The following is a 25,861-nucleotide window of genomic DNA, read 5'->3' as shown; positions in this document are numbered from 1 at the left end:
TTTGTTAACGTTTGAAACATTTTATTCGTCCTAAGAACATGTATAAAATTGAAATATTCTATAAAATCAGTGAGTAAAACTTAATAAAACACAATATAAAGCAAATTGTATATGTAAACTTATCACATTCATTTTTTTTTGTTTTTTTTTCTTGTACTATTTTACTAATCCAAAAAAAAACCATCCAATACAAATACTACAATTATCCTTCTTGACGTTACTGTTATTGATTCGTATATTGACCATCTAATTGATAATATTTAAGTGCTTAGATAATCTAAGTTTTCAATTATACATATTAAAGAATGTTTCTCAATTACGTTCCGGATTTTATTGTAATTTTATTTAAAAAAAAAATATTGTTGTTTATAAATAGTACGTACATGTGTATCACAGAAATGGGAAATAATTATTAAAACAGTAATAAAATAAAATTTAAACTAAAGAACAGCGAATTCTTCGAGAGCGTAGCAGAAGGTGGGTCAGTAGCCTATCTACTGTAATATAATGTAATGTAATAATACATAATGTTTTTATAGGAGACTATATCAATGATAACGTGCAATAAGCCACCACTCCTATGGAGCATAGTTTTGGATACCCTGGTTGACCAACTCAGCAAGAACGGTTTCTACACAATAGCCTATGCAAACGATATAACCGCCTTGCAAAACAGTAAGTTTGAGAACACACTATGTAGTCCAGGGCGCATTTGTTTTGAGATGGACCTTGAGAGGTGACTCAAATTTTTTTTGCAGAAATTGCTTGAAAATAACTCAAATAATAATATTTTACTTATCCTCCCACTCAAAATGGCCCGGCACATTGTTTAAATAATCAAAATGTCGAAATATGAAGGAAAAATTCGATTTTTTTTTGGTTTTTTGATTATAACTTTAAAACTATTCATTTCTGAGAAAAGTTGTACTGACATAAAAGTTGTGTAATTAAATTTCCTATAATACAGAATTGGTTGAAAATTTAAAAAATAGTCACCCCTAGAAAAACTTTATGATATAGTAAAACAACACTGTAAATTTCATTAAGATCGGTTTAATATATTTTGCAAAAGAAATTTTGCAATCCAGCTTTCGCAAAAAAAATTCCATTTTTTTTTAAATGTTGCAGGACTGAAAATAAAGTAGATAGCAAGTTGAATTTTTTTTTTGCTTATAGAAGTGTACTGTACCTTTCATTTGCAATTTGCAAAATTAAAATCGAATAATTATCACGGCGTCAGGAAATTTTTTAAATAAACATTAATTTTTGGTGCTACGCGCAGGACAGCGGTGATCGATTCACACAAGTTGATTTCCGCCAAAATTTCTTCCAATCTTTATCTAATATATTATTTTCTTACTCTATATTTTGTTGTATTTTAATATTTTAATTCCACAAAAATCAAACTAATTTTATTATTGTTTGTGAAATATTGTTTAAACAATTGCATATGTTTAAAAATAATAAACTTTTATTCTCTAAGTTAAAATATATGAACAAAGAAAGTCTTTGCTAAAAAAAGTGTTATTTCAAAAGATAGAGTATGTGTTTTTATTTTGTAACAAACAAATTTATTTATTTATATCGAAATGTAATAAAAATTAAAATGTATCAATCATTATCAAAGGTCGTTGGAATGCCCAGTCAGAGCAAACTATCCGCTGTCCTGCGCGTAGCACCAATAATTAATGTTTATTTAAAAAAATTCCTGACGCCGTGATAGTTAATCGATTTTAATTTTGCAAATTGCAAATGAAAAGTACAGTACACTCCTATACGCAAAAAAAATTCAACTTGCTACCTGCTTTATTTTCAGTCCTTTAACATTTTGAAAAAATGAATTTTTTTGCGAAAGCTGGATTGCAAAATTTATTTTGCAAAATCTATAGAACCGATATTAATGAAATTTACAGTACTGTTTTACTGTATCATAAAGTTTTTCTGGGTGAAATATGAAGGGTCTAAGTGTAGCATAAATGGTTGAAAAACGTAAAATGCGAATACTTGTTTTTGTATGGTTTTTTTCGCAATTATTGCTATTTTGCAACAAGGGTGACTATTTTTTAAATTATTAATCAATTCTATATTGTAGGAAATTTAATTACGCAACTTTCATGTCGGTACAACTATTCTCGGAAATGAATACTTTATAAGTTATAATCAAAAAACGAAGAAAAAAATCGAATTTTTCCTTCATTTTTTGACATTTTGATTATAATGTTCCGGACCTTTTTGAGAGGGAGGATAACTCAAATATTATTATTTGAGTTATTTTCAAGCAATTTCTGCAAAAAAATTTGAGTCACCTCTCAACGTCCAAATGTACTAATATTTTTACAGATGCGGCCTGGTCTAATGTGAGAGATTACAAGTTGCTCTCAGACTAATAGAAACATGGTGTAAGGAACACTTACTGTCTGTAAATCCAAAAAAGACAGAGATGGTTCTCTTCTCCAGAAAAAGAAGGATCACGGGCTTAATACCCCCTAGGATTATAAACTACAGTCTGAACTTTTGTGAAGAAGAGTTGAAATACATTGGTGTTACCCTTGACAGGAAGTTAACATGGAACTCTTACTTAGATAGTAAGGCTGTATGACACTATGCATTTTCTTGTATCATTTCTAATATCGTTTCTGATATCGTTTCTTGTATTCATTTTCTTGTATCATTTCTTGTACGTACATTTGTGCCCTGTATGACACTATGCAAGTTCTTGTATCGAAAACTGTATGAAATTCGGCACGTGATTGGTCGAAATTTTGTTTGTCACCCTGTCACGTTACATTGGTATGGTAGTACTGCGTCTACAGCTGATTTTAAGGATTTTATAAAATTTATAAACTTTTAAAAACAAATATTTTAATGTTATATTAACTAGAATTTTTACGTTGACTGTTGATTATTTGTGTTTTTTATTTTGTTTTGATATTTGTGCTAAAATATTTGCATTATAATTATCTTCAGTTTGATCCAAATTGGAACTATTGTATTTTCCTCTATTAAAAAATTATGCAATATGAAACCCAAAGTTATTCTAAATATATGGTTATTAGTAGAACAGTAGTCCATACCAAACGGTATATTAAGTATCAATAAAATATTTATAAATAATACCTACAAAACACAAATAAATTCATCAAGACATAAATCATATGATCTCATTTTCAGCCGCCATTATGACATTTAGAAGTTTTACCAGCAGGTTTTACGTTTTTGCTCTTTGCGCAGAAATTGGCGCAGTTATTGTACAAGAATCTGTGCCTGACACAAATTCTTGTATCGTTTCTTGTATCTGTGTATGACACTATACATTTTTTTTGACATATCAGAAACGATATTAGAAATGATACAAGAAAATGCATAGTGTCATACAGCCTGTAGAGCTAAAAGAGCAGCTTACCTATGAACAGTGTCGGCGAACGGTCGGACGCACTTGGGGCCTTTTGCCCAACGTGATCGAGTGGATCTACATTGCAGTCATTAGGTCAAAGCTAACTTACGGAGCTATTGCTTGGGTACCAAAAGTGCTACAGGCAACAGCGATCAACAAACTAAACCATATTCAGCGGATGGCTTGCATAAATATAACAGGTACCATGAAAACAACACCAATTGCAATGGAGTTGCTCATTGACATCACCCATTTAGACATATATGTCAAAGAGGTGGCGCTATGATGGCGGGATGAGCTGAAGGCACTGCCCCAGCTACATGCACGCCATGGATACGACTCAATTAAACCTACGTTTGTCTTCAAAAAACCCTACAAAATCGAAACAAGACAACATAGGGAGTCAAACGTGGCAAATGCATATTGCATCTTCACCGGATATATTCCAGATGTGAAACACGGGAAAATGCCAGCGTAGTTTAGGCTGAACTGGCTGGTATCTTCATAACCACAAAAGAGATAACCCTGAAAAGTATAGCCATAATAATCTGCACATACAACAGACAAGCACTACTAATCCTTGAACAGACCACGTGTCATATCAGGGCTAGTAATTTAGTGTCATGAGTCACTAGCCCAAGCTTCGGATGGTAACATCATCCTGAGCTGGGTTAACGGACACAACGGAAATAAAGTAAACTGCAATGCTGACCAGCTAGCTAGGAAGGCAGCATTGCTGACCAGCTAGATAGGAAGGCAGCAGGTCTAAGACTCTTAGGACCTGGTGACATTTTGGCTGATCAACTGCAACAATCGCGAAAATTGACAAATGCCTTCAAGATGGGAAGAAGGGTCAGGATGTACACTTGCCAAGGTAACACTAAGGAACCTTGCGAAGTCAGCATCAGAAAAGTACTTGGGAATGACCAGGAAAAACCTAAGCTTGACAGTTAGTTTTTTAACTAGCCATTGTCAACTAAGAAAACACCTCCACACACTGGGGCTAATAGACACACCTCTTTGCAGGAAGTGTGAACGAGATGACGAAACTGTCGAGCATGTCCTAGTCAATGCCCGGAGTTATCGTCAATACAAGAGTATGCGTTCGACGAGCCTTGGCCTACGCCTGCCGACATAATGGAGATGTCCCCTGGTGATTTGTATGCCTTCCTGGAAATGGCAGGATGGATAATGAACTAAGGACAACCCAATGGGTCAATTGTGGCCTAAGTACTGTGGGACTTGACCCGCCTTCCCTATTCTACAGATACAGAACGTGCAATAAGCTAATTGGCTAATAGACCAGTAAGGATCTGTTTTTAGGTGGATGTGAGAGGTGGCATTAAGATTTTTGCGGATAAAGTTAGGTGATAACTTCGTTAATAATAATTAATTTATGCTCCTTCTCAAATATGCCCGGAACATTAATAAAAAAAATAAAATATTTAAAAATTTCAAAAAATTTCGTTTTTTTCTACTTTTTTTGCTTATACCTTTAAAACGATTCATTTTGGAACAAAGTCGTATAGGAATAAAACAAAGATAATTAAATTTTCTATCAGACGCGATTGGTTAAAAATGTCTTAATTTATCACCCTTGCTGCAAAATAGCAATAAATATAAAATAAGCGGGCAAAACAAGCCTGTCCTTATTCAATGATTTTCCATCACTTAGGTTACACTTGGAACCTTCCTATTTTTGTAATGTGCTAAAACCGTACACCAAATTTCATTAAAATTGACTGACTAGATTTTGAATAATAATTTTGCAATCTAAACGTTTTTAAACAATTAAAATTTTTTAAAATCTTGCAGAACAAAAACTAGAACATACAAAGATTTGTCAATTTTTTTACATATAAAGAGGCACTCAACCTATCTAATGCACTTTACAGAATTGAAATCGGATTGTTTAAGCACCCTCAGCAATGTTTTAAAGTTATAAACAATTTTTTGGCTTATAAACAAATTAGTCCTGTGGCCAGAAGGGGGTGCTACGGGCTCCTTTATTTAGATGGACTTACCCAAGATTTTTATGTATTTTTTGACCCGTAGAACACGATTTTTTTGGGTAACAGTTGATCCGGATGTCGATAAGATTGTTATAAACAAAGAACTTGAGGAATTACATTACATCGATTTTTCGCAAAATAAAACATTTTTTTTGTATTTCTTGGGTAATTCTAAGCAAAAAAGGTTCTTACAAGTTTTTTCATAGGATGCATAGTTTTCGAGATAAACGCAGTGGAACTTTCAAAAATTCGACAAATTGCAATTTTTGAACGGGAATAACTTTTGATTAAAAAATAAAATAGCAATTCTGCTGACAGCATTTGAAAGTTTAAGTCAAATTATACCGGTTCTAATTATTTGCATTGCTAAAAATAAATTTTTTTATTATTAAACAAAGCTATTTGTTTATAAGCCAAAAAATTGTTTATAAGTTTAAAACATTGCTGAGGCCCCTTAAATAATCAGATTTTAATTCTGTAAAGTGTATTAGATAGGGAGAGCACCTCTTTATATGTAAAAAAATTAGACAACTTCTAAATGGTATACTTTTTGTTCAGAAAGATTTTAAAAAATTTGAACTTTTTTAAAAACATTTAGATTGCAAATTTATTATGCAAAATCTATTTAATCGATTTTAATGAAATTTGGTACACGGTTTAAGTATGTTACAAAGAATTTCCTAAGCGAATTACTAAGGTTCTAAGTGCTACCAAAGTGGTTAAAAACATTGAATAACAACAGGCGTATTTTGCTCCCTTATTTTGGATTTATTGCTATATTGCAGAAAACGTAATATGTAAGACATTTTTGACCAGTCGTATATCATACAAAATTCAATTATCTTTATTTTATTTCTGTATGACTTTGTTCCAAAACGAATCGTTTTAAAGTTATAAGCAAAGAAAGCAGAAAAAAATCGACATTTTTCGAAATTTTTAAATATTTTTATTTTTTTATTTACGTTCCGAGCATATTTGAGAAGGAGTATAAGTCAATTATTATTACTGAAGGTGTCACCTAACTTTATCTGCAAAAATCCGAATGCTACCTCTCACATCAAAAAATAGACGTTTTTTCACAGATCCTTACTGGTCTATAAGTAACGACCACTTTATAAGTGAGTAAAGACCTCCCAAAAAAATCCAAAATGATAGAAGATAATATCATATTATGTGAACGTGAGAATGTTACGCAGAAATATGTTTTAGGGCCCATTTTGCTTGCGGGTTACGCCCATGTGTTCCCAGATACCGGTCGTGGCCCTAGCTAGAATGGAATAGCAATGAATAATAAGGAAAAAAAACAAGTAAAATCCTATATAAAAGCTATATTTGTTAAAATTCCCTAAAAAGGGCTATATCACAGAACTAGTTTTCGATCGGATGACCGATCATCATCAGTGCCGACATACCACCAAAATACAAAAATATACGGGTAAAAACCCTTTAAAATTGATCAGTCATGTAAACATAAGGCTAGTTCCAAGTGACATGAAAACCGTCCTTCGTACTGCCCTCGTCATGCGCATTATAAAAAATGCGTTCCAAGCGAACATGAACGATGATTCGTATCGTACACTGTGTTGTTCCAAGCGATCCATGTAACCTTTCGAAATCGGTAACTGAACGGTCCTTTTGATACATGCCTTCAAGCAGAAACTATTTGTACTGACTTGCGCAGTTAGGATTGTTTTCATTTTTACTGGTCACTGATAAAATATGATTCAATAATAGAATAATCCACGATCCACGCTATTAGTACCTGCGAATCTTGATTTTCGTTTAAATAATTATTTCTTTTGTTTTCAAATTAATCTTAAAAATATGGATAATTTTTTTTTGTACTTGCACTGACAGTGATTTGTCAGATATCGATTTTGGGGAAGATTTTGAAGTTGAAGTGATGTTTAATGAACATGTTAGAAATAATAATTTCTAACCATCTAGCAAACTTCTAGTGGTACTCGTTCTGAAAATGGCTCAGGCGCAACTCGAACTTAAAATGGTACACAAATACGTTCCAAGAGGGTTACGTACCGGTAATCGGTTTGGGATCGAAAGAAAACCGTTCAAGCGCGATTTTGCGCATTAAAACAGTCCAATCGATTTCGTGACGGTTCAAGGGATCGTACAAATGTGTCGTCTTGAAACGAACCTATAGATTAGATTCGTGAACTTGAACATGGATGTACAAAATATCCCATGTATTCTGCTTGAGGTACCATTTGAGCCCAAATTGACTTGTTCACATGTTGAATTGATGATGGCAAGTTCACAAGTTGAGCAGATGATAGCCATCGTCTATTTAACATGTGAACAAGTCAATTTGGGCTCAAATGGTACCTCGAGCAGAATACATGGGATATTTTGTACATCCATGTTCAAGTTCACGAATCTAATCTATGTTTCCATGACGGATCAATTTTAAAGGGTTTTTACCCGTATATTTTTGTATTTTGGTGGTTAGCATGTCAGCATCGCGTCAGCACTGATGATGATCGGTCATCCGATCGAAAACTAGTTCTGTGATGTAGCCCTTTTTAGGAAATTTTAACAAATATACCTTTTATAAAGGATTTCACTTGTTTTTTGTAATATATGGTATACAGCCAACTACAGGAAAACTTTTTCTTCGTGGATTTTTGAAAAATAAGGGTGAATAGAGCGCTTATTGGGTAGATTGCGATATTGATCAATGGAAAGAGATTGTATCTGGCTCCACAAAAGATCAGTTGTTCCGCACCCTTAGTGAGTTAAGAAGGCAGGGCGCTATTGGACGTGGATAGCCAAGTGTGACAAGATTGTTACGATGGTTTTCACACTACATACTCTTGAATGGATTAGACATGGATGGATGCTTTTTTGTAGGTTTTGAAAACATTTTGCACTAATTAAGGGAATTTATAACCTCTTAATATAACCTCCAGAACTTTATGTAATTATGAATCGGAAACATTCTTTTTATTAATTATTCATAAACATATAGTGTTATATGAACGTTAAAATCAGGGGAAAGGCATCTTATATTGTTTATAATTATCATAATACGTCTAAATAACAAGAATTATTTTTGGTAAATATTTCCTAATTTGGATAACGATTTCCTATATTATATTAATTTAATATTTGAATTAGTTAAAACAACTAGTACTAGTACGAATAGTTTTTCATGTAAAAATAAATATTCAAAAGAGTAATATTAATAAATAAAAAATAATAATATAAAGAGTAAAAATAAAGTTAAAGGTTGTAGGTATACACTGGAAAAATGAGTTGTATACACTTAAATACACTATATTAAATCTTTCCGTTGGCTTACAAATGACACCGCACACATCTTATGGAAAATATAACGGCATTCAAATGAAATAAAATTTACATGAATAGATTAGTCTCAAAATTTCAATATTTTAATATCATTGCGCCAATAATGTATTTTAATTACACTCGCGATCACAAAAATCGGGTCACTCGATGAATTATACACGTTTGAGGTCTCGAATTTCCTAAACCTGTTGTCCGATTTGAGTGATTTTTTTAGTATGTTATAGCCTTATTATTTCAGAATATTAATGTAATAATATTGTTGCTAGACAGGCAAATGTCATTTTATACCGGGTGTAACAATCATACTGTGTTTTTTCCTTAAAGTTCAGAACATTCTGTGGAATATTATGGCATAGATAAAATATTGAAATTAAAACTTTGTAGCCTTAGGCTTTCTTAACATTTTCTTTTTTTAAATAATTTGCTTATGTTGTATCATAAAAAAGTTAGGTACTTTAACAACTAAACATGTTCTTCATCAATAAATTGTGTTTCTAAATAAGTGCGACAAACTTTAAGGGGTATTGTCCAAGTAAAACATATTGTGGAATAGCTTTAAGCCGGTGAAATATTATATTCTTCAAATAAAGATATTAGGTCAAACGTTTAAGAAGCGGCCCTTTGAACGCATCTGTGTTTTTACGCACAGACCTCCCACCTATTCACAAGTTTCGTGCAAAACGATAGTAGTTTTAGTTCGGTAGCTAGCAGTGTATTAGTACTGGAGTGTAAGTGTGTTAAGTGATTCGAGTGTTTTGTTTGCTGTAATTATTTTGAATATTGGTTTAGTATTTAGTATTTCGTTTGGAGAGTGTAAAGTGTTGATTATTGTAATTTAATTATTGTGAATAGTGATGTCGCGCCCGCAGGATAATGTAAATATCGCGTACGATAACGCTGATATTGTAGAAATTGCCAGTGCTAGTGTGAATGTAATTACTAAAAAAAAGTGCCCGTAAAGAAGATTCGAATGCATTTAAATGCTGAAACACAGCAAGTATGTTTGAATGTATACAAAAATCTACGTACGAAATTCGGCTTCGATGAAACACTATTGGCACAAGCCACCTCTGGTTTAACAGAAATTCGACTTTCTACTGTATATAAAATAGTTAAAAATGAACCCTATCATCGCAAGAAACGATGTGACTACAAATTTTCAAGACCTTTAAATCCTTCACTTGTAAAACTATTGAAAACCACAATATACGACTGCTACAAAAGCAATGAAATACCTACAATAGAAATAATAAGAAAGAAATTGGAAACAACCGGTCGAAATATGAACTGCTGTGAGAAAACTCTTCAAAACTGGATAAAAAAATGGGCTCTAAATTAAAAAAAAATAAACGTCAAGCAATAATTATGGAAAACCAAAGAATAGTCAACAGACGTAATATGTACCTAGAAGAAATTACTAAATATAGGCAAGAAAATAGGAGAATTTATTATTTAGATGAAACTTGGTATGATACCCACGATACAGTAAAGAAGGGATGGACAGATGGTTCAAGCATGTGCATACCAGAAATGCCTGCAAATGAAGGCTCGCGGCTAATTATTTTACATTGCGGAGGAAGTGAGGGATGGGTTCCGAATGCTTTAAAATTATGTGGGAAGAAAATGGAAGATTGTAACGTTGACTACCACAAGAATATGGAAGCTGACATTTTTGAAGATTGGTTTAAAAACTCGCTGATCCCAAACTTGAAGAAAAACAGAGTAATAATGCTTGACAACGCTTCCTATCATTCCCGACAGCTCACCAAAATACCAAATACATCTTCAAAGAAAGCTGACCTGCAAAATTTTTTAATGGAAAATGATTTGTATTTCGAAGATTTTTACACAAAAAAACAACTTATTGAAGTTCTACACACGAAGCAATTTAGAAAATTATACGCTCTAGAGAGTACTGCCGAAAAGCATGGACACACTATATTGAGACTTCCCCCCTACTTTTGTGTTTTCAATCCTATCGAGTTAATTTGGGGACAATTCAAACCAAGTATAAGGCGTTCAAATACATTTCCTAAATTTGACAAAAAGGTAATTGAGATAATTAAAAAAGAAGTAGCCAATATTACCAAAGTAGACTGGCAGAGAAGAATCGCCAAAGTGATCAAAGTGGAAGAATATTATAAGAAGATTGGGCACTTCCACATTAATGGTGGAAATAAATTTATTATTGAATTGGGCGATGATAGTGACGAAGAAAATAAGGAAGAAGGAGAAAATGAGTTAAGTGTATCAGTATTTTAATTGTTGTGTTGTGCAATTCATTTTCCAAGCATAAGTGTAGTAATAAAAAGACTCGGTTAAAAAAATATTTTTAGATTTTGTGTTTTTAATAAATAAAAAAAGAACGGGGACATGCTTGCATTTTGTGCTGAATTTTAAAAGTTTTGAACTGTATACCTAAAGTAATTTTAGATCTAACTGTGTTTTTATAAAGTTCTTTTAGTATCAATAATTCTAACAATAACAAGATTAATTATAAAAGCTATTCTATATCAGTTATTAATGCAAGCATGCGGTAAGAGGGAGGGTCCCTGTGAGGTTAAATGTAATTAAAAAATTGATAAAATTAATTTTAACATATACGATGTTATGTCCTGCTTTAACGGTATTTACGTAAGTATAAATAAATATTTTTAACTACATATTTAATTACCAGAAAAAACCAGCTGCCGGCCTAATAGCTTAAAGAAGAACTACCCAAAGCTACAAATCTTACACTATATAGATTGCTTGAACAATAATCCTGCATGAGAAAATAATGACCGTTTGCTTTATAAAGATATGCCCCAAATGCTTCGTTTCCGAGATACGGGATGTTGAATTTTTCTTACAAACTGATGATTTATTTGTTGTTCTAAAACTGGTTGAGATATGCAAATGAATATTGGTAGGTTTTAAGAGGTAGTTATTGCGCATTTTTTGACATACAAATAAGAATTTTATATTCACCATTGGCGTACATACGGATATAAACATTTTAGATACATCCCGTATGCACGCCAATGGTGAATATAAAATTAATATTTGTATGTCAAAAACTGCGCAATAATTACCTCTTAAATCTACCAAAGGACCCCGCACAAACCTTATGGAAAATAGGTCCCAGTGGATTTCGTTCATACTTTGGGAAAATACCCTTTGAAGCATCCTGATAAAAAGTTCTCATGGGCACAACTCAATCGTATGAAGGATTTTCAAGCTATAGAGGTCCAAACTGGGAAAATTATAAGATTTACGGGGTATTCCAATTCCGTGAGTTCCTGGTTATTTGGCAACATGTAGAAGTTTGGATCAAGGAAAAGTACTAGCAGTCTGGATTTTTTCCTGGCTATCCAATGGCGAACTTTACTTTGACCTTGACCTTCAACGAACGTCATCTTCTAGAGTTTCGAGGGTTTTAGGCAATAAATTGATATAAACAGATTACTCATGGGTTTTTGGGATCGCAAAACACGAATATGCCATCAGAATTACCCTCCGGCTGACGTGGTGGCCAGGGCCACTGCAAGGGACGTCATCTTCTAGAGTTTCGATGGTTTTCGGCATTTAATTGATGCAAATGAATTACTGAAGGGTTTTTTGAGGTCTCTAAACACGAATATGCCACCAGAACCGACTCCCGGAGCACCTGGTTCCCAAGGTCAACGAAAGGGGGCTTCTGGAGTTTCGAGGGTCTTTGGTACTACATTGATGCAAACGGATTAATTATAGGTTTTTGGGGTTGCTGAACACGAATAATCATATTGTGCCGTAGGCACAATGTGATTCGTGGGTCGGATCTGATAGTGTATGCATGTTCAGCAACCCCAAAAACCTAAGAGTAATCCATTTGATTCCTCCGAAACTCCAGACGATAACCTGTCTTAGGCACCAGGTGCTCCTGTGTCTGTGCTGATCACGTATTCGTGTTCAGCAACCCCAAAAACCTATAACTAATCCGTTTGCATTTATGTAGTACCAAAGACCCTCGAAACTCCAGGAGTCCCTTTCATTGACCTTGGAATTCAGGTGCTCCATGAGTTGGTTCTGGTGGCATATTCGTGTATAGCGACCTCAAAAAACCCTCCAGTAATTCATTTGCATCAATTAAATGCCGAAAACCATCGAAACTCTAGAAGATGACGTCTTTGCAGAGGCCCTGGCCACCACGTCATCCCGAGGGAAATTCTGATTGCATATTCGTGTTTAGCGATCCCAAAAACCCATGAGTAATCTGTTTATATCAATTGAATGCCGAAAACCCTCGAAACTCTAGAAGATGACGTCCGTTGAAAGTCAAGGTCAAAGTAAAGGTCGCCATTGGATAGCCAGGAAAAAATCATAGTCTACTAATACTTTTCCTTGATCCAAACTTCTACATGTTGCCAAATAACCAGTAACTCACGGAATTGGAAAACCCCGTAAATCCGAGTTTGGGCCTTTATATCTTGAAAATCCTTCATACGATTGACTTGTGCCCATGAGAAGTTTCTATCAGAATGCTTCAAAGAGTATTTTCCCAAAGTATGAACAAAATCCACTGGGACCTATTTTCCATAAGGTTTGTGCGGGGTCCTTTGCATATCTCAACCAGTTTTAGAGCAACAAATAAATCGTCAGTTTGTAAGAAAAAATTCAACATCCCGTATCTCGGAAACGAAGCATTTGAGGGCATATCTTTATAAAACAAACGGTCATTATTTTTTCATGCAGGATTACCCCTTAAAGTTTGTCGCACTTATTGAGAAACACCCTTTATTGATGAAGAACATGGTTAGTTGTTACGTACCTAACTTTTTTATTATACAACATAAGCAAATGAATCAAAAAAGAAAATGTTAAGAAAGCCTAAGGCTACAATTGAGTTTTAATTTCAATATTTTAGCTATGCCACAATATTCCACATAATGTTCCGAACTTTAAGGAAAAAACACAGTATGATTGTTACACCCGGTACAAAATGACATTTGCCTGTCTAGCAACAATATTATTACATTGATATTCTGAAATAATAAGGCTATAACATACTAAAAAAATCACTCAAATCGGACAACAGGTTTAGGAAATTCGAGACCTCAAACGTGTATAATCCATCGAGTGACGCGATTTTTGTGATCGCGAGTGTAATAACGGCGTTAATTGTAATTAAAGTTGATCGAAATCGCATTTTTGAAGTCTATAAAACTGTCATTCATAAACACCATTAGACCCACCGTATACATACAACTTTTTATCATAAGTCTGTAGGAATATATTAAAGTCCGCACACTGTCAACTCGATAGTAGCTCCACAAAAAAATCAAAAGCCCTGCTCGATTACTTTTTGACTGAAAAGTTGTTTGACCATCGTTCAGTTGCGAGTAGAGAATGGAATTCAAAATACAAAATAATTACAACGTCTATAGACGACACTTTTAAAATAATCAGTTGTGACAAAAAAATGTCACATTACATCTACAGATGCATATTAAATGTTATGAGATGTCCATAGTCGTCATGCACATGTTTACAAAAAATGCTAAAAAACTCAGTGTTTCCATCTACTTTTCAAAATACGTAAGTGTCACATCACTTGCTTATACGTTTGACGAACTGTCCGTCAACGTGTTAATAGCAAGCTGAAAATTTGTTAATATCTTAACGGTGTCTAGCCGGACAAACTTTGATGTATGGGAACACTGGCACAGGGAAGTTTTAATTGTGGAACGTGATTTTAATTGTGGAACGTGTCATCTTGACTAGTTTATGATTGTGAAAACTAGCAGGTTGTTTTTAAGTTTATTCAATAGCAAACTTTATACAGCGTGTCCCAAAAGTAGCGGAACTGTCGAATATTTCGCGAACTGAAATTTCGGTCTGAAAAACTGTAAAACACGTTTTCAATAATTTTTCAAAATCTATCCAATGACACCAAATGCGATCCCCCACTCCACCCCCTGGCGGTGAGGTGGGGGGTAACTTTAAAATCTTAAATAGGAACCCCCAGTTTTTATTGCAGATTTGGATTCCTTGTGTAAAAGTAAGCAACTTTTATTTGGGACATTTTTTCGAATTGTGGATAGATGGCGCTATGATCGGCAAAAACAATTTATTGTGCTACCATAGGTAAATTATAGAAACGCTCTAATATCTCAAGAAATACACTTTCAAATGAAACGCCAAAAAACACGTTTTTAATATTTTTCAAAAACCTATCAAATAACACCAAACATGACCCTCCACTAACTTTAAAACGTTAAATGGTAAACTATATTTTTTATTGCAGATTCGAATTAATTATAAAAAATTAAGAAACATTTATTTGAAACATTTTTTTAGAATTGTTGATAGATGGCGCTATAATTGGAAAAAGACGATTTATTAGCGCCATCTATCAACAAATCTGAAAATGGTTTCGAATAAATGTTGCTTAATTTTTCACGACGAATCCTAATCTGCAATAAAAAATTGGGTTGCTATTTAAGATTATAGAGTTACCCCCACCCCACCTCCAGATTGTGAAGTTTGGGTGGTGTTTGATGCCATTATATAGATTTTTGAAAAATATTAAACACGTATTTTTTTGTTTTTCATTTGCAAGTCCATTTCGCGAGATATTAGACCGTTTCTATTATTTACCTATGACATCAGGATAAATGATTTTTTTCGATTATAGCGCCATCTGTCCATAGTTCAAACAAATGTCTCGAATAAAAGTTGCTTACTTTTACGTAGGGAATCTAAATCTGAAATAAAAACTAGGGGTTTTCATTTAAGATTTCAAAGTTACCTCCCACCCCACCTCTAGGGGGTGGAGTGGGGGTCGTGTTTTTGTCATTCGATAGATTTTCGAAAATGATTGAAGACGTATTTTTCAGTTTTTCGATACTATGTTTATTTCGAGAAATATTCGACCGTTCCGCTACTTTTGGGACACCCTATATACTATATCAAAAATATTTGTCCGACAAGTTGGGCATTTTAATAAGTCATACTTTTAGTTGCAACTTACACCGATAGATTAGCATACACTTTAACGAAAATCGACTAAAATGATCCCTAAAAATGATTTTTTTTTCTACATAACTAACAACATATAAAGATGCCTTTTTTAGAATCGTTACACTTAAATCAATGCAATCCAAGTCATTATCATATTGCTGCGTATATCGTTAATAAACCTAATAGTCCAAGTAATGAAGCTTAAAAGAGGACAAAACCTTACAATTTTTACAAAATGGATCGATTTGCTTGAAAATTTGAGAATAAGTAGTGGATAGTCCCAAGGATCAAAATCTATATGATGTTAAAAGGCGCTTTTACCATGGGGGTGGTTGCCACCCCATCTCGAAGGTGGAAATTTTTTTATTATATTTTGACCGCAAAAGTTGGTAAAAACATTCATTCTGAGCAAAAAACGTTGTATACATTTTTTAATAAAACTAATAGTTTTCGATTTATTCGCTATCGAAAGTGTTAGTCGAAAAAAATCAATGTTTTTAATCAGTTTTCTGCTAATAACTCAAAAAGTTTTCGTTTTATCAACACAACTTTACTTAACAAAAATGAACATTTCGAAAAAATATTCTTTAATTACATTCGTCCACCACGATGTTTGTTTCTTAAAAAACTGTCGTGTATTTTACTCCTTGAATTTTTATATTTTAAACCCGAAATCGCTTTGTCTAGAATGGAGTGAAGCCATAAGAGATTGGAGAACGGCTCAAAGTCCTTCCAGTTGTTTCTGTTTCTCTACTGCATTAATCTGTAGATCTCGAATTAATAGTCATCTGCGGCAGTAAACAAACTGGATCCAATCCTAGATTGTTAAAGATTACAACTCCATCGTGTTCGATTCTCGACAGAGTGTAATCAATGATAACAACTTCAACACCATTTGTGGATACGTTATATGTTTTATTTTTAAGTCTATACGATACTATTTTTTTGGTTTCTACTGTAGATATTAAAACGTTTCTCCAAAGAAGATTACGGTGTTCGAATTGGAGCTCTTCTTCGGCTATGGACAAACCTCATGCAACCTGTAGAAACATGGGAGTAAGCCTGATAGGCGTTGTTGAAAATGAAAGATTCCACATTTTCTCCTCTGTAAGACATCTGAAAAACGATGTATAACATAACTGATCTTCCTTAAACATATTGGAACAATCGTTCTTAGATTTTCTGGTTTCGTGGAATAGTTTTTCGGGATATGTTCCTTCCAATACATAAGTGTCACACCACTTGCTTATACGTTTGACGCACTCAGTGGCGGCCGGTGAGGTAGTGCCATGGACCCATGGCACTACCTTATTTTTATGCAGAAACTAATTTTTTATCATTAAACCGTTTTAATGCCCGTTCATTTTTTGTGCGTATTTCTTTTCTCTTTATAAATTATATAAAATCTGGCAACTGTGCAGTGTAGTACAAGCCTTGCTACTCACAGCGGACGGGATGATCGCATCGAGCCAAAAGCTTAGATGGCTCAACTGAAAAGAGAAAGATTTTACGGGCATTCTATGTAAGTGACAGAGATAGAGCTATATTGCACTTTTAATACACGATTAAATGAGACTATTCGTGCCTGGCTCGACAAGGAAGATCTAATATTTTTTACTATGCTCATCATAGTGAATAGTGGATCGATCGTAGATCTAAATAGATTCTCGTACAGGGTAGTAATACATTATATTTTCGAGTTTTTTTACGCGCTCGCTCGCTCGTTTTTGTATTTATAATTATTACATTTTTAATAATTAAACTTTTTGTTATAAACTATTATATTTTTAAGTGATTTAAAATTTTTAAATTTTTAATAAAACCCGAGTTAAATTCAGCTTATCGTTATAGTCTAATTAAACACAATGAACAAGAAGTGGATAAAGAATCGATATGTTTTGAATCAAATTAAAAATTATATCTACATGGTTTTGTGGGGCTTTCGAGTTAGTTTTGAGAAATCACAACGAAAAGAAATATTCAGAAAATAGAGGCATCTTTATGGAACTGTTCAATGTTAGACGAATTAGATAACGACTTAGGTTCATATTCAAAGTTCCAAATCTTTAAAAGCATGTACCTCAAAACAATGCAAAATCTTAGTGCATCTTAGATCTTTATCACGAGAAAATAAGGAAAGACATTGAAAATTATCTTTGTGTTGCAGTGATTGCCGATGAAACGACAGACGTCGCGTCGCTGGTGAATTTCAGTTAGTTATAGTTTTCCGATATTTGTGTAAAGGGCGATAAGTTGAGAGATTTTGGAGATTTTACTTGATGGACGGACATGATGTCAAATCAATCACTGAATGCATTTTAAATGTTTAAATTTCTTGATACCCCAGAAATGGTATATACCTACATAATGTAAAAGTATCCGTACCTATATTTTTAAATTTCTATTTTATACCTTTTTTGACAATATCGTGAACCCGTCACTAAAAATTTAGACAGCTGCCCGAATTCTGGCACTACCTACTTAAAGTGATACGAGCCGCCACTGGACGCACTGTCCGTCACCGTGTTAATGGCAAGCTGAAAATTTGTTAATAGCTTAACGGTGTCTAGTCGGACAAACTTTTATATATTGGAACACTGGAACGGGACAAGTTTTAATTGTGGAACGTGTCATCTTGACTAGTTTATGATTGTGAAAACTAGCAGGTTGGTTTTAAGTTTATTCAATAGCAAACTTTATAATATATCAAAAAATATTTGTCCCACAAATATGTAGGGCATTTTAATAAGTCCGACACGTAGAACATGTCAAATGACACTAATTATATTGGTGGTAAATTAGCAGTTTGATTTTTGTATGCGAGTTTAATGAAAGGGTAACAAATAAATTGGAAGTTCTGTCCGAAAAAATACATGGGACGTTTTCGTAGTCTGACGTTCGAAACTTGTAACCTGTTCCACAATTAAAACTTCCCCTGTTCCAGTATTCCCGTACATCAAAGTTTGTCCGACTAGACACCGTTACGCTATTAACAAATTTTCAGCTTGCTATTACTCAACTTTTTTTTGGTACGCGTAAAAGTTACTTAATTTAGATTCATATTTAAAAATGTGATTTGTTTCAGTTTTGTTGTGGTAAGTGTTGTTCGTATGTGTAGTTGTTCCGACTAAAAAGTTGTATGTATGCGGGGGCCCTTAGTCTAGCGGCTATTGAAAACAGCCTACCCATCGCGAGCTAAGTCGATTAGAGGAAGTACGACTGACCAAATTATACCTACTTTATTATCAATAATAATAAGATAAGAGTAAGCCTCCGACTTAATCCTTCAGAAAGATTTATGGAGTGGCGAATTACATTTTTGTTTCCTTCTTTGACACACGTACATTTCCATTTGATTCTAGATTTATTTATATCAATCTACGCTCTTTTTATTTAAAATACAGGGTTGGCGCAGTGATATGAAATTAGTGTAATTTCGGGACGAATCTATGCATGTAATTTTATTTCATTTAAGTGACATTATATTTTCCATAACATGTGTGCCGTATCCTTTAGTCCAGTGACTGAACAATTTCTGTTACGAATTCTTTAAAACTGCATTTATTTACTTGAAATAAACAACTCAACAACAGAAGTGATATACATATTGTCAATATATGGGCGTGTAAATTTAAAAGGTCAAAACAACTTGCAAATTGGATAGATAATCAAAATCTCATGAAGTTTTTTTGTTAACTCAAGTGTTCTTCATAATTGAAAACGTCCAAAAAATATGACTTTTAACTGTTTTTCGTTTTAATTTTTTTTTAAATAGGGTTATAATTTGCGTTAATTATAATTAAAAGTGATCGCTTCATACGCCGCATGTATAGATATAAGTACAGACGTTAATAAATCCTCTTGCGCATGTTCATACTTTTAGTTGTAACTTACACCGATAGATTCACATACACTTTAACGAAAATCGACTAAAATGATCCCTAAAAATGATTTTTTCTACATAACTCACAACATATAAAGATGCCTTTCTCAGAATCGTTACACTTAAATCAATGCAATCCAAGTCATTATCATATTGCTGCGTATATCGTTAATAAACCTAATAGTCCAAGTAATGAAGCTTTAAACAGGACAAAACCTCACAATTTTTACAAAATGGATCGATTTGCTTGAAAATTTGAGAATAAGTAGTGGATAGTCCAAGGATCAAAATATATATGATGTTAAAAGGCGCTTTTACCATGGAGGTGGTTGCCACCCCATCTCGAAGGTGGAAATTTTTTATTATATTTTGACCGCAAAAGTTGGTAAAAACGTTCATTCTGAGCAAAAAACGTTTTATACATTTTTGAAGTTATACTTCTTTAGGCGCGATTGAGATTGAGGGTGAATTTATATTAATCTGCGCGCATGCGCACACCGACAGTATGGTATTAGTCGTTATACGGGCTCTGATTGGGTGTTCAAATGATCTGTCAATAATAAATAATTGTTCAATATGAAGGTAAACAAATGTATAATATATTAGTTTTATTGTTGTGAGGACAGAAACAAAAAAGTTTATAATTGTAGTGACTTTTAAATAGTTTTTAAAGCAACAGGTACGTAATAATTGTAAATGTATCATAGGTACCTACCTATTTGAACCTACCAAAATACATAGTATGTAATACTTTTATTTACATAATTTGATTACCATCAAAATTTCTATCAATATTCACCTAATATATTGTTTTCTTACTCTATGTTTTGTTGTATTTTTTCAATTCTAAATCATTTCAATTCAAAATCAAAATAATTTAATTCAAAAATGTCAAAAGTTTAATCCGTTTAGTTAGTCGATCTTCGCAAATAATGACACATTGTCTCCGTGGCGAAGCGTTTAATGCGAATGAACCCCAATACAACGCCAATACCAACCGCGCTGGTAAGTTGGTTCGAATCCCAATAGAAACTTTTATATTTTATTTTTTTTTATGCATTTTATGATTGTAAGTATATTTATTATATAATTTTATTTTCAGAAAATACGTATTTAGTTAAAAAATTTTCTGACAATTAATGTTTAGAAATCATTTGTGGCATTTTTAATGTGTTTGTGTGTGTTTTATTCTTTTATTATTTTAATTTTTGGCACTGTTTTAATAAAAATGTTTGAGAAGTAGTAAGTATAAATTAGTTTAATATTTAAATAAAATATAAATAAAAAGTATATTAATTTCGTTTATAATCATATAATCATATAATAGAAGTATAACTTCTTACGTGCGTACAAAGTACACACACATTCTTTTTGATAAAATTAATAGTTTTCAATTTATTCGCTATCGAAAGTGTTACGTTTTATATCGAAAAAATGATTGTTTTTAATCAGTTTTCTGATAATAACTCAAAAAGTTTTCGTCTTATCAAAACAACTTTACTTAACAAAAATGTACATTTTGAAAAAATAAACAAAACCGTTTTTTTTTTAATTTTCTTTAAGACCAATAGTAAATGCTAAATATTGTAGTTTCAAAGTCAAATGCCGGGAAAACTATGCATTTTTCGAGGATAACTTATTCAAACTATGTAATTTAAAGTATTTAAAAATATCTATATTCATAAATAATGATGCTGAAGACATTGATACTTCAAGACCTGATGAGAAGAGTATTATGACTTACGTTGCATCATATTATCACACTTTTGCACGCATGAAACAAGAAGAAAATTCTGAAAGACGAATAGCGAAAATTATTAAACAGAGGATCGACTCTGACAAACTGAAACTTACCTACGACAAATTGACCACGGATCTATTGGACTGGATTAAATTAAAAATTGTAGAATTAGAAGACCGATAATTTCCAAATTCTTTAGAAAGCATTCAAAATCTATTTATACAATTTGGCCACTACGTAATCAAGAGAAGCCTCCAAAATACATAGAACGAAGTGAAATAGAGGCTTTGTTCTTTAACATAAATACTCAATTAAAGGAACTTAGGCAACCAGCTGTTTACCCTTCTGACGGCAAGCTAGTTCAGGATATCGAAAGATCTTGGGATACTTTAGAGAAAGCTGAACACAGAAGAGAGGTAGCTCTTAGAGAGGAACTGATGAGGCAGCAAAGGTTAGATCAACTGATGTATAAATTCGAGAAAAAAACTATTTTCGTGAAGGATACCTGAAAGAGATGATTCAAGTTTTATCAAATCCACGCTACGGTTCCAATTTGGTGCAAGTGGATGCTACGTTGAAAAAGAACGAGGCTATCAGTGCTGATATATTAGCGAGAGAAGAGCGTATTCATGACTTATCTCATATAGCATAAGAACTTATTAATGAGAATTATCGAAATTCTGAAGGAGTCCAAAAACGGGAAAGTGAAATTATAAAACAGTGCGAAGAACTCAAAGCACTCTTAGAAAAACACAAACTAAACCTCAACAAAATGGGAAGCATTATGTCGATCATAAGGGAAATAGACTCGGTTCTGCCAGTACAGAACAACTGAGAATAGATCTCCCTTCTACAGATACGGGGCACATTCGGTAGCCGTTGAGTAATTACTGCATAAACATGTGTTACAAAATCGAATGGTTACGTCCTTAGAACCTAAGTGGGTTAAATAGAGTAGGTCATCAAACAGCTCAAGGAAATCAAGGAAATTGGTTAATTTTAGAAAGTAATAAATCAGCTGTATTTGAGTTACCTGAGATGATCAATAAACAATCATCAACATAACGATAATGGAGAATTTCAGGATTTTTCATGATTGTACGGATTCCAAATGATCCATAAAAATGTCAGCTAGAAGAGGAGATAGACAACTGCCCATGGCTAAACCATCAGGTTGTCTTTAATATTTATTGTTGAATACAAAGAAGTCTTGAGCTAGACAAAATTGTAATAATTGAATAATTGAATCAGTAGTAGAAGTAGTAATGGAACTTGCTCTTAGAAGAGAGTGTACCAGATTAATAGTTTCTTGTTTTAGGATTGATGTAAAAAGATTGCTAACATCAAATGAAAGCATGGTAATGTTAGGGCGAAGTTGGATTTGTTGTAGATTGTTGACAAGATGACTTGTGTTTTTGACAGAGAAACGAAGGGTGAAGTTCGTCATGGTGTTAATAAGATTGAGTATGAATTTTGAAAGAATGGAAACAGGAGTGTTTATGAGTGTCATTTGCTACCAGACTTTCACCATGTAATTAAGTCACACCACAGCTCAGATGTTACCTGGGGCATAATATTAAAATCGTTTCAACATCCATGCTTTAATTGGCATTTTTAACTGATGTTTCCTTAACGGACCACTTATACAGGGCTTTGACCCACATATTTTTGTTAAACTATATCTTGGTGGTTAGCATGTAAACTTCACGTAACCACTGATGATGAGACTGGTAACCCAGTCGAAAACTAGTTATGTGATTGTGATGTAGCCCTTTTTAGGTATTTTAAATATATACCTTTTTATAAAGGATTTACTTTTTTTTAGATCAAGAAGATGAAGAAGCTTGGTTAATTGAGAAACAACGAATATGCCAAGCTGGAATTATGGCAAAAGACTTACGAGGTGTCCTCTCCTTACAACAAAAACATAAGGTGCTTATGGATGAAATAAAAACAAGAAAGAACAAATTTGATCAATTAGGAGCAACCAGTAAGCAGTTAATATCAGATAATCATCCTAGATCTTTAGAAATTCAGCAACATGTGGATAAAAATAAAAAGAATTAGGGAACTACTGGATAAACTGGCAAAAGAACGGGCCAAGCAACTACAAGATGCAGCTGAAGCATACCAGTTTTATGCAGATGCAAACGAAGCCGAGTCTTGGTTGAATGAAAAATTAGCTCTTGTTAATTCGGATGATTATGGTACGGACGAACTCAGTGCCAAAGCTTTGTTGCAAAGACACGAAGTGTTGGATGAAGAAATCAATGCACATAATGGAGACATTTATAGTTTGAATGGTCAAGCTGATCGACTCATAGCCTCTGGAATATCCACGTTGGATTTAAATAATGAACCTGAAGTTAATGAATCTATAGAAGGCGTCCAATATGAAAACAGGATGGTGCCAACCGAGGTATGGGTGGACGAGCCTGTAGAAAAAAACGGAATATAAGATCGTAAAATCTGTTCAAAAAGTTAAAAAAACAAAATTAGTTAATACTGAAGTTCCAGTCAATGTTCTAAGAGAGCTACCTCGGACACAAAAAAGAAAAGGTGACGATAGTAACAGTGTACCTAAGAGACAGAAGACTATCAATGACTCTTATGCACAGGTTCAAGATTTGGCAGCTAAGAGGCAAGCTATATTAACAGATGCGGTAAAGTTATTTACCTTTTACAAAGAGTGTGATGATTTTGAAAAGTGGATTAAATACAAAGAACAACTTTTGGCTAACGATGATCCGAACGACAGTATTGAACAAGCAAAGAGAAAGTATGAGAAATTCCTCAGGGACTTATCTGCGAGTCAAAAGAGAATGGATGCTTTAGATGCCGATGTGAAAGTTTTTGTAAATCAAAACCGTTCTCAAATAAACAAAGTAAAAATTCGACATAGACAAATCCAGCTGCAAAGGCAGCTTGGCAGAAACTTAACACAATTAAAGCTCAAAAAGAAAAGAGTCTGGAAGGTGCTAGTAGTGTAGAACTATTCAATAAAATTTGCGAGGAAACGAAAGATGGGATGTTAGAAACGATGGAACAGCTAGATACTGCAGTTTTAGGTTAAGTACCAGATCAAATCCTCGAGGCGAGCTTGGAAGATAGTTTTAGATGTCTTTCGTTAAACCAAAACCAACAAAGGACCAGTTTAGTAGCTAAGAATCGACAATTGCGAGTACCCGTCACAGCCAGAGAAATCGTTTTGAGAAAATGTGGACAAACGGAGCCTATTCAGTTTTCACAATGTTTTACAGACTTCAGAATTATCAAAAAATTGGAAAAGAGCTTTACGGAGAGAGAGGTTTTCCTCTTAAACAAACCCGATGGACGCAGATCAGTACTGAAAATTATTAAAGTGGAGGGCGACCAAATCGTTAACGGAAAAAGACAGAAGAAAGAGGAAGTTTTATCAGAAATCATAATCACAATAGAACTGAGTAATCTCAGACACAAAATAAATGGAATATCTTCGTTTATCGAAGTTCAGAAAATCTTTAATTTTCAACAACGCATATCAGGCTTACTCAATGTTTCTACAGGTTGCATTAGGTTTGGCCATAGCCGAAGAAGAGCTCAAATTCGAACACCGTAATCTTCATTGGGGAAACTTTTGATATCTACACTAGAAACCAAAAAAAAAAATAGTATTGTATACACTTAAAAATAAAACATATAACATAGGTATCCACAAATGGTGCTAAAGTTGGTATCATTGATTACACTCTGTCGAGAATCGAACAAGATGGAGTTGTAATATTTAACGATCTAGGATTGGATCCAGATTTGTTTACTACCGGAGATGACTATCAATTCGAGATCTACAGATTTATGCAGGATAGAAACAGAAACAACTGGAAGGACTTTGAACCGTTCTCCAATCTCCTATGGCTTCACTCCATTCTAGACAAAGCGAAGTAGGTTATTTAATTCCCAAGAACTTTTCCCAAGAAAAATATTTTTTCTACGGCAAAAATTGAGTGAATCGTAGATGAGTATAGAATCGAAAAACATTTATATTTTAGATATAAATAGCGAATAAATCGAAAAATATTAATTTTATCAAAAAAATGTATAGATCGTTTTTTGCTTAGAATGAATATTTTTATCAACTTTTGCGGTCAAAATATAATAAAAAATTTCCACCTCCGAGATGGGGTGGCAAACACCCCCATGGTAAAAGCGCCTTTCGGCATCATATAGATTTTGATCCTTGGATTATCCGCTACTTATTCTCAAATTTTCAAGCAAATCGATCCATTCTGTAAAAATTGCGAGGTGAAAAGCTTCGGTTCCTGGACTATAAACAAACAATCAAAACCAAAAAATCAAGATTCTAGTTATCCACCTCCAAATGAAAAATGCTATCTTCTTTCTTGAAATTGCAGTCCCTTAAATCTCCCTCCTTCTTCTCATCGCCCGAGGCTTCGCTCTCGCTGTGCCGACGTTCCAGAGCACGTTTCTTATTTCTAGCTTTCCTCTGGTTTTTCTTTTTTTGTCCTAAAATACTTGAGTTGGAC

General features: G+C 33.5%; 1 protein-coding gene and 1 pseudogene across 1 annotated transcript in view; one reads left to right on the top strand and one right to left on the bottom strand.

The window, feature by feature from the left end:
• LOC114330803 (protein kintoun) overlaps positions 1 to 25,861 on the bottom strand; it is a 102,103-nt gene continuing 76,242 nt past the window's right edge. Inside the window, exon 4 of the mRNA XM_028280209.2 lies at positions 1 to 25,861. Coding sequence (XP_028136010.2) covers positions 25,678 to 25,861 — 184 coding nt within the window. The 3' untranslated portion in view covers positions 1 to 25,677.
• Positions 19,696 to 25,262, top strand: LOC114330798 (spectrin beta chain-like; annotated as a pseudogene).

The sequence above is a fragment of the Diabrotica virgifera genome, chromosome 3, assembly GCF_917563875.1.
Source record: "Diabrotica virgifera virgifera chromosome 3, PGI_DIABVI_V3a".
NCBI lineage: Eukaryota > Metazoa > Arthropoda > Insecta > Coleoptera > Chrysomelidae > Diabrotica > Diabrotica virgifera.
The sequence above is the reverse complement of the archived record's forward strand: the minus strand, read 5'-3'. Positions and strand labels throughout refer to the sequence as shown.